Here is a 15,458-nt window from a genome sequence, read left to right as displayed (position 1 = left end):
CATAACGCATAACATGTAATGCATAAGAAATTCAATCAATCAGAATTCTTTATTTCATGGAAAGAAAGGAAACGGAGAGCTTTGATTGGTACATTTTCTTATGCATTACGTGTTATGTGTTATGCAAGAGTCTGTGCTCCCCGCTTCACTCTATCCATGGGCGCGTTCAAGTTGACAAAGTGGCTAGCCTGCTCGCCGAGCAAATGAACGTAATTGGTTGTTACTTATAGATTCAACCAATCATATTTAATCGCTCGGTAAGCATGCCTAGCCGCTTTGCCGTCTTGAACTCGCCCCATGATTCATGGTGCAGCTAGTATACTAGGGAATTTCGAGTATGTTATTTCTCTCTGCTTGATTCCCTTTGATAGAAGCAGAGAGAAGTCTGTAACTACGACAGACTGGGCGAGTTCAAGACTGCAAAGCGGCTAGGCATGCTTATCGAGCGATTGAATATGATTGGTTGGATCTATAAGTAATAACCAATTACGTTCATTTGCTCGGTGAGCAGGCTAGCCGCTTTGTCAACTTGAACGCGCCCAATGTTTTTGCACGTGTGTTGCACGTTGTTAGTTGTTTTGAGTGAATTTGAGAACCGCGCGGTCTCGCTTTATAATTTTTTATATATCAGTTGCGTACTCTCAGCATTGTGATACGACTTTTACTCCTGATCTATTCAATAAATTGATACAAATGTCTTACTTTAATTGAAAACTAATTTGATTAAAAACTGAGTTAATTTTTTTGGGTAATGAAAGATGAGTAAAGCTAACCTTAAGGAAGCGTAAGTAATATTTTATTCGGATGCGTCATAAGTACATACAATAAATTATTTTTTAAGCTTCTCTTTTTGACAATTGTGAGATAATTACTCCCATGTTATACTTACAGATTTGAGGTGGAGTGCAAGCATGGAGCTTTTTATACTGGCGGCAATATACAAGTAGGTTTTTATAGATTAAAGAATTTATTTGTTATTTTGATTCTACAATGGGAGTTGGTAGTTATAATTTAAAGCTAATTCTGCAAAGAGTCAGTGGTTGGAAATCTTAATTCTTTAATCCTATTTATAATCTGTCCTTTTATTGCAGTGGAGTGCAGATGCAGAATACTTATTTTGTCAGAAAGGAGGCACTGTGTCCATACTGTCTATGAATAAAGGCTCTGTGATATCCTCATTGTGCGTAACAGAGGCTGATCAACTAGAGGATACAATCAATTGTTTTGCACTTTGTAATGAAGATACAGGCATAATCACTCATCACAAGAGTGGACTGTTCAAATTATGGGATTGGAAAGGTAATTGATTGAATTCTAATTTTTTATTGTTTTCTATATTCTTATCTGCAATACTTTTATATATTCTTTTTTTATTTATGCTTGTTATAGCTAATAAGTTAATGAAATTATGGAAATCAATTCACAAAGGACCTGTAATGCAAATAACTCTTTCGAATAATAGTGTTTTAATGGCATCTGGTGGAAGTGATGGATCTGTCAGATTATGGAATTTACAACATCATGCATGTACACATAATTTCAAAGGAATACAGGGAGTAGTCAGGTAATTATATATATATAGTATTCCAGTAAACAAGAATGAATTGAAATGGATTGAAATTAATTCAGATTTTCAGAAATATATTCATAATAGTACATTTAAAAAAATATACATATCTCTGATAAAACAACATCTTTTACTTTAATAATTGGCCGTACTATATTATTATTTTACTTTATATTGATTGGAAGTAATGTTATAAGATTGTCAGTATATGTATTCGAATCTTTTGAATTCAAAATTTTCGAATAGTTTGGATTATAAGTGATTATAAGTGAAGAAAGATCATAGTGATTTAATTGATTTTACTTGATTTAGTCTGTATTTAAGTAGTTCGTACATTTCTATTTGTATTTGTCTTAAAATAGATTATTATAGTTTAAAATATTGCTCTGAGTTATTATTGATATCTTTATTTTCATTTAGCGTGTTGGAATTTTATTCCAACAGTGAAAAATCACTTCTCTTTGGAGCTGGTGATAACACAAAAATTTATGGTTGGGATATTACTACTGGACAGGAAAAAGTTATTCTCTCTGGACATTTTAGTAAAGTAACATCTCTTAGTTTTCACGAAAATGGAAATTATTTAGTTAGGTAATAAAGAAATTATGAAATATAAAATACACTATAAGTATATAAATATAAAATACAGTATAGATAAATAGAATGTGAATGTAATATAATACGTATGTGCACAGTTCGGGAAGAGACAGAGTACTGATCTTGTGGGATATATCCACTGGGACATCAATACGTGTTTTACCAGTATACGAAGGAATTGAGGAAACTTTTATGATATCTGCGAAATGTCTTCCAGTATTTATTACATTACGTAAAAGCGATGGTATATATGTTGCTTCGGCTGGCGAAAAAGGTACAGTAATAACCATAATATGATTTATGCTCTACACGAAAGTAGTATAATTTAACTCTTAATGCACACGATGGTTTTTGTGACTTTTACTATACATTTCTAATGTGCATTTAGGATTAATATGAATGTTCTCTAGGTGTCGTTAAAATCTGGGAGATGAAAACGGGCAAGCAAATTTATGTGCAAGATGATCCTTTAGTACCACCAGCTAAGGAAGAAGGAGGCTTATCAATTACGCACTTACTTTACAATAGCATCTCTAATATTTTTGCAGTAGTATCTGTTGATCACAACATAATTATTCATTCAATGGAGTTATTCGAATGCAAAAAACAGGTTTGATATATTTTATATAAAAGTCTATAAAATTATATAGATACTAATTTTAAATTATAAAAGTTGGTAGGCTACAGCGATGAAATTCTAGATGTTGCGTATCTTGGAGATAATGACAGTCATATCGCACTCGCGACTAATAGTTGTGATATAAAACTTTATGAAATTGCCTCTATGAATTGTCAACTATTGTGCGGTCATACTAACAGCATTTTGGCCCTCGCTACGACTTTGGCAAATGTAAATCTGCTTCTTTCTTCAGCCAAGGTATTTATATCTTTTAATAATATGTAATAATAATGCATTACATCAGTTTATTGTTTTCAAAACAGATTACAATTCATTTTATACTTATTTTACTTACAATCTTCAACTTGAATTAATTTCTTATAAACTGAGGCATACATAGGATATGCCTGGATAAATTAAAATGGGACTCCCTGTATAATAATATAGGAAATTGATATTATGTTATATATAAAATTATTATTTGTAGGATAATAGTGTCCGCGTATGGCTACTGGATAAAGACACAATGAGGATGTCTTGCATTGGACATGCCATTAGGCATACAGCATCGATCAGTTCTATTGCCATATTTCAAACATTACCTAAATTCTTCACTACTGTTGCTCAAGATTCATGTCTAAAACTATGGGAGTTACCCAACAATCTCGAGTCACATAGTAAGTAAAAAGTATGATTTCTTAAATAAAATCGAATATATGGAATGAGTAATATAGAATCTCGTTTCATTTGATTACATTCGAATTAATTAATATAGCCTTTTAATTCAGGATATGGGATAATTTTAAAACAGTATCAGGGTGCGTGCGTGTGTGCGTGCGTGTGTACTTGATTTTTAATCTTAAAGAATTATTTTGGAAAATTTTAAGTAGTTTTCTAGAAAAATAAGAAAAAATAATAGAATTTGTTGCCGTAAAATACCGTAATTAAGTTTAACAAATAATTTGTTTTTGAGAAAAAATGAGAATATTTTATTTTGTCATATATAAACATTTTATTTTATTTTTTTTAATTATCTTAATTTTATGAGTTAACACGTTTTTATATAGATTATTTATTATTATAGAACTTACAGTCTTATTTGCAGCTGTTCTTATAACTGTTAAGCTAAAGGGCGATATTCATATTTCATTCTTATTTTGAGATCGTCTTAAGTAATACCTTAAGATGCTTAAGATGTTTTCCTCTTATCCGATCGAGTTGCAGTTTTATACATAGATTTTTTTTTTAAATTGGAACCATTCTGAGGAATGTTACAAAAATATTCGAAAATCGAAAATAAAAGTTGCCCTAGTATATAATGGGTGCATTCAGTACCACGACCGCTTACTGAGCGCTCAGTGAGCTCTTGTAATACTGAAGCGGTTGTAATACTGAATGCACCCATTATGTATACATTATACTAGGGTGACTTTTATTTTCAACTTTCGAATATTTTTAATTTTATGCGATCCATACATACACATATATATGTATATAGATTGCATGTGGATATATGTAATTTTTGTTGCTTGCAGATCAAGATTTGTCATTAAATGTAAGACATACAATATTAGCGCATCAAAAAGATATAAATTGTGTAACCATCTCACCAAATGACAAATTGATTGCTACAGCGTCACAAGATAAAACTGCTAAGGTATATCATCATTGAGAGAAAAATTTTTGGTACTTATAACTATAATTACATATTACTATGATTATGATTATTATTGTTATAATGTTAGTAATAATTACTATATGTAAGTTTTAATAAATATATATACAGTTGGCAACCAGTTTGGCTATAATTATTATTACTAACATAGCAGTAATAATCGTAACTATAGTGACATATAATTATAATTACAGATACCAAAAAATTTTCTCTCAGTGACTGCATTGATCAAATTTACCTTACGCATGTGCATGAATAACTCTAAAATGTTAGCTTATAAGAATTATAATATAATGATTATCTGTAGTTATGGTCTGCTGAGAATTTACAATTACTTGGTGTGCTTCATGGTCACCGAAGAAGCGTATGGTGTGTTCGATTTTCACCGATTGATCAAGTACTCTTAACAACATCCGCTGACTGTACTATGAAACTGTGGTCTTTATCAGAGCTCAATTGTCTAAAGGTATCTAAAAAAAAAATAAATTGTTTTCTTTTTTAATACTCTTAAATCTAATTTTAATTTAATTATTTTTGTTCTTGTCACAGACGTTTGAAGGACACGAATCTTCTGTCTTAAGAGGAGAATTTTTATCACGCGGTATGCAATTAATTACATCGGGTGGAGATGGTCTTCTGAAATTGTGGAATATCAAAACGTCCGAATGCATATCAACTTTGAACCAACACGAAAGTCACGTTTGGACGCTCGCAGGTGAGCCTGTTTAATCCTTATGCATGAAAATATATATTTGAAATATATATTTGAAAATATATATTGTTATAAATACATGCAGGAAACAAAATGTGAAATTTACTTGTTATCCAGGGTGTCATACTTGTTACACTAGTATACTAAAAGATTTTAAGAAGTGATTTTTCACACAAATTCAAGACGAAAACTTCTTATGACCATTTATTTCAAACGGTTTAGTTTCTAACATCTGACACAGAAAAAAATATAACATTTCATTTACAAAAACGAAGTTGACCTTGAAATCTTTGAAATATTTCCACTTTTACACCATGTAATAACTCCCTTGAAGTCATACAACTTTTGTATATAACAATTTGTCGTAGAACGCGTGTAATAAGTATTGTAAGTTTTTTGAAGTGTGCAAGTTAGGTGCTCTACTCTGTGTAAGCAATTGAAAGATGTTTTATTAAAAGAATAATATAATAACATTTTATTAATGACTTCAATTCAAGCATTGCATGACTATTCCAACAAGGAGTGAGAATTTGTATTAAAAATAAATGATAGATCTCTTATTAATAAAACAAGTATATTTTCTAACTGTTTATATTATTTTGTCCATTCGCTGTATATGATATACGTTTTTAACGTTTAGTATATTGTCCATGTAGTTACAAAGGATCAGAAACATATTATCAGTGGAGGTAGCGATTCATTACTGGTTATTTGGAGAGACGTGACTGAAGAAAGAAAAGCGCAAGCCGCGTCGGAAAAAGCACAACTTGTGCTCGAAGAGCAAAGGTTGGCCAATTTACTCAAAGCTGAAGAACTGCAGGCTGCATTAAAATTGGCTCTAAAACTAGAGCGACCATTACAAGTGCTCAAGATCATAGAAGGTAGTTATTTCGCATTGATCTTATTGTAAACTTTTTCAGTGCCATTGTAAACTTTTTCGGTTTGTACGCACTGTATCAGTGTATTCAGATTGTCGTATTCGACAAATGACAAAAATGACCCAGTGTAGTGCTGAATTTATATTTGGACCAACCGAACGAACTAAATGAGTTCAAGAAATGTTGCACCGATGTTTCTGAATTCTGACAGTGCAGTTTGGTATAGCACCAAAGTGGTTCTGCACTCACACTGCGTTGGAGCAGCATCAGTACAGAGTGCATGTTTACGAATTCGTTATGTTATATCGATATGTGTATCTGCATGCATACGTGCATATAAATACACATACACATATGTGTGTCCAACTATTTTGTAAGATTATTATAAGATTTTTTTGTAACAGCTATATCGAAGAAGACAAACAACGAGTTTACAGAAATAATAAAGGAATTAAAACCAATTCACAAGGAAACGTTACTCAAGTGTGCAGTTACATGGAACATGAACAGCCGAAACTCGCTTGCTGCTCAAGTATAATATAAAGTTTAATAATTTACTGTTTATAAATTGAATAGTTTTGATAATTATACATCTCTAAAATATGTTTACATCTTGTATATTTTCCAAACTGAAAATATAGGAAAATATTGAGACATGTTTATTTTGAGAAGTTAATTTTTTTTTATCAAATTTTTCGTAGCTTGTAAAAGAGATGGACAGGCAACAATTCGAAAATTTTTAATGGCATAGGAATCAGTTTAAATTACTTTTTATCATTTTCTAGTTGTAAGAATTAGAAAAAGATAAAGAACAAATTAAACTAAAATATAATTAAATCAGATTAAAAGATTAAAATTAATAGATTAAAATTTATCAGATTAATAGATTGAAATTTTATCTATCCGAATGCGTATTTTGAATAACAAAAATTTTTTTATTTAATTGGATTAAATTGGATTCAACAGGATTTAATTGGATTGAAAAATTGCATTTTCTTTTCATAATCTTAAATTGAGAAATATTTACGAGGCACGAAAAAGTTGATATTATTTTTAGATTGAAAAGCATAGAAATGTGCTTCATGCTATATTCTATAAATGAATAAAATGCATTCGGATTGAAAAAGATTCATTTTAACATTCGCGAATGCACATTTCTGAAAATTTAAGTACATTTTATTCCGTTCAATCCATTCTTGTTTATTAGGATATCGAGCTCTATTTTTGTTTTTTAGATTTAGTTCCATTTGAGGAGTTCCAAGTTCTCTAAAGAAACTTTTTCTATTTATAATGCTTTAAATTAAGAAGCGCCATAACGGTCAGAACGTTAAGATGTTGAACTATTGTAAATTCATTTAAATGAATTAATTTCAGAAATTATAATTGCGTGCCGATATGGTTGTCGGACTTTCAACGCAATCAAATCTGAAAATATTAATAATCCCCCCAAAATTCCCAACTTAAAAACTGTAAAAACTTATTGCGAAAAATAATGCCTCGGCCGGGTGTCGAACCCGGATCTCTTGCATTCCGTGCGAGCGTCCTAAGCCTTTAGACCACCAAGACTATTTTTCTATTTATCCTTTTGATTATTGATAATTAAAATTAAGTAACTGTTGTTTTAGAAAAAAAAAAAAAGAACACATGCTCCGATATTTTTCCATATTTTCAACTGTTTCGGAAATACAAAAGATGCAAACAAATGTTAGAGATACCCTGTATAATAAGAATTTAATAATTTTGATTTACATTTTTTTTAATGTTAACAAAATTTGCGCTCTATTAAAGAAAATTTGTTTCATGCGTGCAAATATCTCTAAATACTCTTTATCTTTTAATCTTTTTATTATTTCTAGGTAATTATAAATGCCTTAATAACAGAGATCGGAACGCAGGAGCTGCAGACACCAAATTTATCTTCTACTCTAGAAGTTATGATGCCTTATACCGAGAGACATTTTAAAAGGTTGACAAAACTTTTGCAAGATCTATATCTATTAACATACACCTTTAATCGTATGAAACCTGATATTATATCAATTAATACTAAATAAGTCATACATATAAATGATGTATACATATATTACGTATATATAATATGTAAGTGTACAAATTCTATTAATATGATATGTAAGTTGTATAAATTCTGTTTTTTGTATTTTTGACTTTTTTATATCGTATACGAATAATATAATTAGGGTGACCCACGTAAAGTGTTTCTCATGTCGCCCTCGAAGTGACACAATTTTTGTCTGAACATATTTTTTATTTCACAATATTTTCAGAGATAATAGCTTGTCACATCTTATGTCGCCTTGTGTGTGTGTTTTTGTGTGTGATTGCGCATCCAGATATATTCTCTAGAATATATATACTAAATCATTATCTGTTTTACATTAAATATTAAATTTTTTAACAGATCTCGTTTTGCAGTAATTAAGTCGTGCAATAATATGATAATACTAGATGAATGGTATGAGAATATATCTATGCGCAATCATGCAGCAATAAAACTTACAAGTTCACAAGATGTTCACAGAGATAAGAGAGAAATTTCATCACACAGTATATGAATCATGGACTATTATATAGAATTTTTTAGCATCTTTTCATAATGCGAATAAATGATTATACATGAAGAATTCCGAGAAGTTAGTCAAGCCACGATATCTGATATTAGAATCACGCATTGAATTGCGTGCATGTTAGACGATTATGTGTAAATTATACGATTATGGATAAGCGCGAGAATCTACATTATAAGTCTTAGACATATAATGAAAATGTGTGCATCGATGTCATAGGTTGCTATACGAGAATATACATATATATATATATATATGTATTACGTGTGTGTATGTGCATGTATGAGTTCAAGCAGGTCTGAAGGAGCACCATGAGAGTGGGAGCGAGCTTTGGTCTGACTATCTGGTTTTCAGTAAATTTGCTCGCCCGACCGCACTAACGGATTACAAGGAAAGATCAGTCGGAATCTATTAGTGGTGCTGTTAAGTGACAGAAAAGGGAGTACTCGAGAATGATTCTCGGAGAAAAAGTCTTCGTTCTAGTACTCCTCGTTTATCTATTAGGAGTACTCACGGATGCAAGCAAAGTGTAAGCTACAATTAATTTTATTACTAACGGGATGGAAAAAAGAAAGGATAAAGAAATATATAAAACTAGCACAATCACAAAAGAGAAGCGCGTGATTCGTAATAACACACAATTTCTTACAGACAAGAAAAGACAAGGACTATATAGATACATATATATATATATAAAACTCGATATCTTATAAAATTATTTTATATATATATATAATATAATAAAACATATTATATTATATAAAATACACATATCCCAGTATTATATATAATTTAGATTTGAATATAAAAATGTTTACAAGATACTTTATCTATTTAAAAAAAATCTGTTTATTTAAATTTTCAGTTTATAGTTTAACAAAATTTTAATGAATATTTAAAACTCATTTATATCTTGAGAAACAAGGCAGAGCGGTTTTCTCAACATCAAACATTGATGGTTTTTATGAGATGTATATTTCCATAAATTTCGTAAAACCGCGCGTGTCGTTGCTTTTGTCGTTATCCTTTCACGTTGAAATACCGCATCAAAACAAAGAAAAAATGGAAATGTGTTAGTGCTAACATGTTCGATCTTTATCCTTGTTTCTCGCTTGCAAATAATATATCTTTTTACGTAAGCTGGGCGTATACGTTTGTGCATCCGATGTAAGGAAACGCGGTATCGAGAGATAAAATTCGCTTGAATATTGTTCTTAACCTTGCAAAATTTTATAGCTGCTTTCAAACAATTATCAGTGCATAACATTTGACCTTCTCGTAAATGCAATCGATCGACCAGTTAACGAATTGAAGTAATACCGTAAATTATACTGAAAAGCGAAAAGTCTGTTTCTTTATACGGTGCAAAAATAGTCGATTGCTTTTTCTAGCAACGAGCCAAAAATGACAGACTTTAACAAAAGCCACGTTTTTTAAATAGCAGACTATTAATTGTTCGTTTTCGTACGCTCACGAGTCATCAGTTTCATGCTTTATTTTCATGTAAATATGTATGATAAATGAGCATTCAATCCAATTCACACCTGTTCAAATAACAGTATTCAAATTTAATTTTCGCTCTATCGTGCGCGCATGCGGGTGCCGCACACGTACACGCGCGCGCGCGCACACGCACACATACGTTTGATTATCAACTTATATGCTTAAATATTGATTTGCTTATTTTGATATCTCAATTATCATTTAGCGTTATAAATAAAACCATTGAGTAAAAATTCGAACAAAAAGGAGACATATTAAGAAACACAGAATGCAAAATATATGTTTACATGTACACAGGATATATCTCAAAAAGCGCCCACGAATCATACAGTGTTATTCTTGATAAAAAACTGAGTTTAAAATTTATGAATCATTTTGGAATGTTTGCAACTTTTTTTAGTTACCCCATAAATAAAATGCGTCTAAAATAGACGCATAAGACAAGAAATTTTTAAGAGAGTTCATCTTTAAAATATTTCATAAAGAACACTTAAAAATATTTTAAAATTGCCTTCTAATATCTATTCGTCGATTTTACCCGCTTATTTGACAATCTTTAGAAACTAATAACTGTAGCGCTATACGTTAAAAGTTACCAAACTAAAGGCTAAGTCAAAAGTTAAGTTAAATTGAAAGTTTTATTTAAAAGAAATCTTGTTTAACACAGAATTAAAATAATTATTATTATAATTTTTATAATTTTTTTTTGTAACGATTAAAATTAACAATTAAAATAAACAATAACTGCAACATATAAAACATACTATAAATTTAATATTTTACTTATAAAATAAGTTTATATGGAATAGTGAAGAAATATAATTTTGAAAGTAGAAAAAATATTTTTCAAAATTGTTTATAATGATATTGGGCATAGGAATAAGTTTCTGCCCTTTTTAAATGAAAAAGATATATTTATTTAAATAAAACAATACAAAGTGAGTTTATTCAAAGTATGCTTCGTCGGAAGCGATAACTTTCTCACATCTTTCCGGTAATAAACGGATTCCTCGAAGGAAAAAGGAAAGATCTCTAGTTCTTTTGAAGCGATCCATTCATCAAGCTATTTTTTGATACCTTCATAAGAATTGAATCGCTCTCCAGAAAGAGCCGACTGCATGGAACAAATGGAAATCTGAAGGAGCAATGTCCGGTGAATACGGCGGATGGGGCAGAATTTCCCACTTCACTCCTTCCAAGTATTTTTTGACCGGTTTTGCAACGTGTGGTCTAGCTTCGTCATGTAGTAGAATCAGTTTGTCGTGCCTATTGTCTCAATCTTCCGGTCGTTTTTCTTTCAAAGCTTAGTTCAAACGTATCAGTTGTAGTCGATAACGATCGCCAGTGATGGTTTCGGACGGTTTCAGCAGCTCATAATGTACAACATCCCTTTGATCCCACCAGATGCACAACATATAAATCTTCGAAGCAGATGGATATTCCGTTTTGGCGTATTCCGGTTTGATGGACCTGGTTCACCTGGCATCACCCATGCTTTCGGGCGTTTAAGATTATCGTAGTAGATCCATTTTTCATCGCCAGTCACGATACGATGCAGAAAACCCTTTCTTTGTTGTCGTTGAAGCAACATCTCGCACGTGACCAAACGTCTCTCTTTCAATTTGTATAGCACCCAATTTCCTTCTTTTTACACCATTCCCATTGCGTGTAGACGTTTTCCAACAGTGGATCTATCAGCATTTAATTCTTTTGACAACTCGTCGAACGATCATGGATCTTTTTCGAGTAATGCTTGCAATTCTGCATCTTCAAATTTTTTCGGTGCACCTTCGCGTTCTTTGTCACGCACGTCGAAATCATCATTGTTGAATCGCTGAAACCATTCTTTACAAGTAATATTCGATAAAGCATGTTCACCGTAAATATCTACGAGCAAACGATGCGTTTCCGCAGCACTTTTCTTTAAAATGAAATAATGGAGTAAAACTTCCCGCAAATGTTGCATTTTTGGAATAAATTCCGACATTTTCAACGCAAAAAAAGTTACTCTTGTTTACGCTTCGAACAAATGCCAACTATTGGGCTCAAAAGTTTGAACACACACTTTCAAAAACATGTATTGCTGTTTTATCAAACACAAGCAGTGCTACTCACATCTCTCTACAATGGGCGGAAACTTATTTCTATACCCAATAATATAAAAATAATTATAATTACGCATAATGTAGAATACATATACAAATAATTGTTATAAATAATTATTAATTTTTAATAGGAAAATAAAATTTCAATATTATTTCAAAATTTTTCTCATTTAATTTTTCTTTTAAATTATCACCATTGCTAGAGAAATCTTTGTGTGTTTCTTTCTATTCAAAATAACAAAGTCAGATAACCGTAAGGCCGTAATCAGACTATGCATTAAAGATTGAGATTGAAGATTGAAATTTGACCAATGAGGACGAAAGAATTTTAGCTCCTATTGTTATGATTGGTCAAATTTCAATCTTTCAATTCTCAATCTCAATCTTCAATGCGTAGTCTGATTTCGGTCTAACGACAGTCATGATTGACATGGAAACTCATTGTCTAATGTTCAAAATTTTATACAAAAAAATAATATTGTAGTTTTCTTAGAGAGTAAAAAAATTTTTAATTTCGAAAAAAATATGTTTAAAATAACTAGTTGAAGTTAAAAGTTAATTCATTGGAAAATAACTACAAGCTGCGTTACATTAATTGTTAACCTTATTACATAACTTTCTTTTTTGAACTAGCCAGATACAAAGTTCAAAATCGACACTTAGACAATCTTAGATGACACAAAGTCTAAAGTGGAGACATAAGACGTCTTAGCCCGGATCTACAATAGGTTTTTAAGCCTTAAGCCATAAAAAATGGACGAATCATAGTCAATTATTCTCCTCGCACTCGACTGTAATTGGTCAATTTTTTACGGCTTGACGCTTGAAACACCTATTGTAGATCCGGACTAAGACTTAAGACTACTGACTCATAATTGTAGGATCAGCATAAGGGAATGCTGAAGTGTTGAAATTATCGATATATTGCAACCGTATAAAAATCTCCTAATTTACTGAACGGAATAAAAAGTGCTTTTATGGAATTGAAGTAGACGCAAAATCCCATTTTAAATTTGAAATTTAAAAAGTCCGTACTATCAACATTGATCAATTAGTTCGTGTCATTGACACATCATTATATACTACTATATCAATATCGCACACACACATACGCATAAATTTTTGTATAATAATTTTGTAGCGATCAAGTGTCTAAATCTAATTCTAAGTCTAATTCTCGTTGTTTCTTCATATAATAATTACTAGTCTGTGAATTTTGTAAGTATAGATTGCAAAGCTTTTGTAATGCATTGGTGAAACATTGGTTAAACGTTGGCATACATTGGGGATATGTTGGGCCAATGTTACGCCGATGAATTATGCTACTAGAGTATGAAGCAAATATTGTCACAATGTTGAAAGCTCTGGACGCCATATTGGACTAAGAAGATCTCAATTTAATCAAAATTAAATGTTTTCCATTCTTGGTATAAGTATAAAACTCTACCTCACAGACACGTATGTTGGAAAAGAATTTTAAAAATTGTAAAAAAAAATAAAAGTAATTGTTACACAAAAATTATTGCGTTTGGTCGGTAAAAGATTACTAATCGGTAGACTTTAGGATCGTCTTAAAAACGTTTAAAAGATGTTTTATAAAGATATTTTTGCGAGAACCATCTAAAAGAAGTCTTATAAAGACATCTTATGTCCCGATTTTAGACTCTGTGTTATCTGGACGGGTAATTATAGAAATATTTATATTGTGTAAAACAGTCTTCTGTTTTGCATGTCATCATATAATACGTCATAGAAGCTTAATCTTGATGTTAATTGGTACACACAATTCCATGAGAATATGTAAATACGGCGATATCTTATACTAACAACTATGCAACGTTGTAAATTCAAGTAGCATACAGATGCTACAAGATAAGAACTTAATACAGTCGGCGGCGCTCCTTTGTGGATTTTTTTTATAAATGAAGTTCATGTGTTCGATAGAGCATCAAATTACTTTTCGCAAGATATAATAGCTACTCGTTTTATATGGATCGTTACATAAATATTTTTCTCTAACAATTGTTTCGCAAAATTGGACAGTCGACATCTTCCGACACCTGAAAATTATATTTTGAATTAATTAACTCATGATAAAAGTATGAACTTTTAATTGTCACGGAAGATATATGCCATCAATAATGGTAGAAGAATTAGTTTCAGTACACGATTATTTGTATTCCCGGTGTCATCTTTGTAGATGCGTCATTCACATCGATACAAAGAGATAATGATTATACATACCTTGGAGACAACACGCGCAAAGAAACGAGGTCTAGAATATTAATTTGAGCCGCTTTTTCAAAGCTAGGCGTGTCAGCTGTGTGACGTACGTTGTTATAAATTGTCTCTATTGCATTTAAGTTTTATAAAACCGCACTCTTTTTCTATCAGCGTCAAATTATACAGCTATACAAAAAAGAAATTCTAAAGGAAAAGACAATTATCTTTTATATATCTTTTTTTTTCACATTCAATACAATTTTGATCTGACAATGAGAAGTGTCCAATTCCTAAATAAATAAAAATGCATTGGGATCGAAAAGGACTCACTCTAAAAAAAATCTCTTTAAGAAAGAAAAAATATACGCCAAGTGCATAAAAAAGATATCGAATATTACATTCCTTTTAATAAAAATGGACACGAAATAAATTAGTCAAGTATTTCAACACAAGACATATAAGATAGATTGAAAGTGATCAACTGGATTATAGTGAAGAAAAAACTTAGCACATACTTTTTTTTAAAGAATTGTTTTTTAGAGATTTCACTGCTTTTTGTAAATTTTTTAAAACATAACGTCATCATCGCCCAGCGTCATCATCGTCATCGCCATCGTCGTCGCTCGGCGGGGCACATAAACATAAAAAGTAATCGGTAAAATTCATTACCATAACAAAAAAAAAACGTAAGTACGTTACCGTTATAGTTACCAAAAAAAGTAATACCGTTACCAGACTGTTACCAAAAAAAGTAACTTCCATTCCTTGTTTGAATGTTGCTTTTATATTCGATAAATATTTTAGAATATGTCAGAATATTTTTGGATTTTAGGATTTTAGGAACATTTTACGAATATTTCAGGAATATTGAGCGTTAGCTGAGGAATCTATAAAAAAATGCATGTAATAATATGACTCTAAATTTAAAGGGCCTAGCAGGATAAGTATGTATATGCAGGGCTGGGTTTTTGCATTTAAAATGCCATTTAAAATG

At 31.0% G+C, this 15,458-nt stretch overlaps 2 protein-coding genes across 2 annotated transcripts in view; both read left to right on the top strand.

Moving 5' to 3' along the window:
- Positions 1–646: 646 nt before the first annotated feature.
- On the top strand, positions 647–8,102 carry LOC108727289 (transducin beta-like protein 3). The gene is made up of 15 exons (XM_018455351.1): positions 647–784; positions 892–943; positions 1,092–1,299; positions 1,390–1,564; positions 1,988–2,158; positions 2,263–2,438; positions 2,575–2,774; positions 2,838–3,041; positions 3,271–3,460; positions 4,319–4,440; positions 4,766–4,924; positions 5,008–5,173; positions 5,827–6,051; positions 6,453–6,580; positions 7,905–8,102. The coding sequence occupies exons 1-15, from the start codon at positions 759–761 to the stop codon at positions 8,100–8,102; spliced, it is 2,400 nt and encodes a 799-aa protein (XP_018310853.1). The 5' UTR covers positions 647–758.
- A 740-nt stretch (positions 8,103–8,842) lies between these two features.
- Positions 8,843–15,458, top strand: part of LOC108727954 (glycine receptor subunit alpha-2) — a 15,985-nt gene continuing 9,369 nt past the window's right edge. Inside the window, exon 1 of the mRNA XM_018456278.1 lies at positions 8,843–9,162. Within this exon, the coding sequence (XP_018311780.1) occupies positions 9,086–9,162 (77 nt within the window). The 5' untranslated portion in view covers positions 8,843–9,085. The remainder of the gene's footprint in view (positions 9,163–15,458) is intronic.

The sequence above is a fragment of the Mycetomoellerius zeteki genome, unplaced genomic scaffold (genome assembly GCF_001594055.1).
Source record: "Mycetomoellerius zeteki isolate Tzet28-1 unplaced genomic scaffold, Tzet1.0 scaffold113, whole genome shotgun sequence".
Classification (NCBI taxonomy): Eukaryota; Metazoa; Arthropoda; class Insecta; order Hymenoptera; family Formicidae; genus Mycetomoellerius; species Mycetomoellerius zeteki.
The sequence above is the reverse complement of the archived record's forward strand: the minus strand, read 5'-3'. Positions and strand labels throughout refer to the sequence as shown.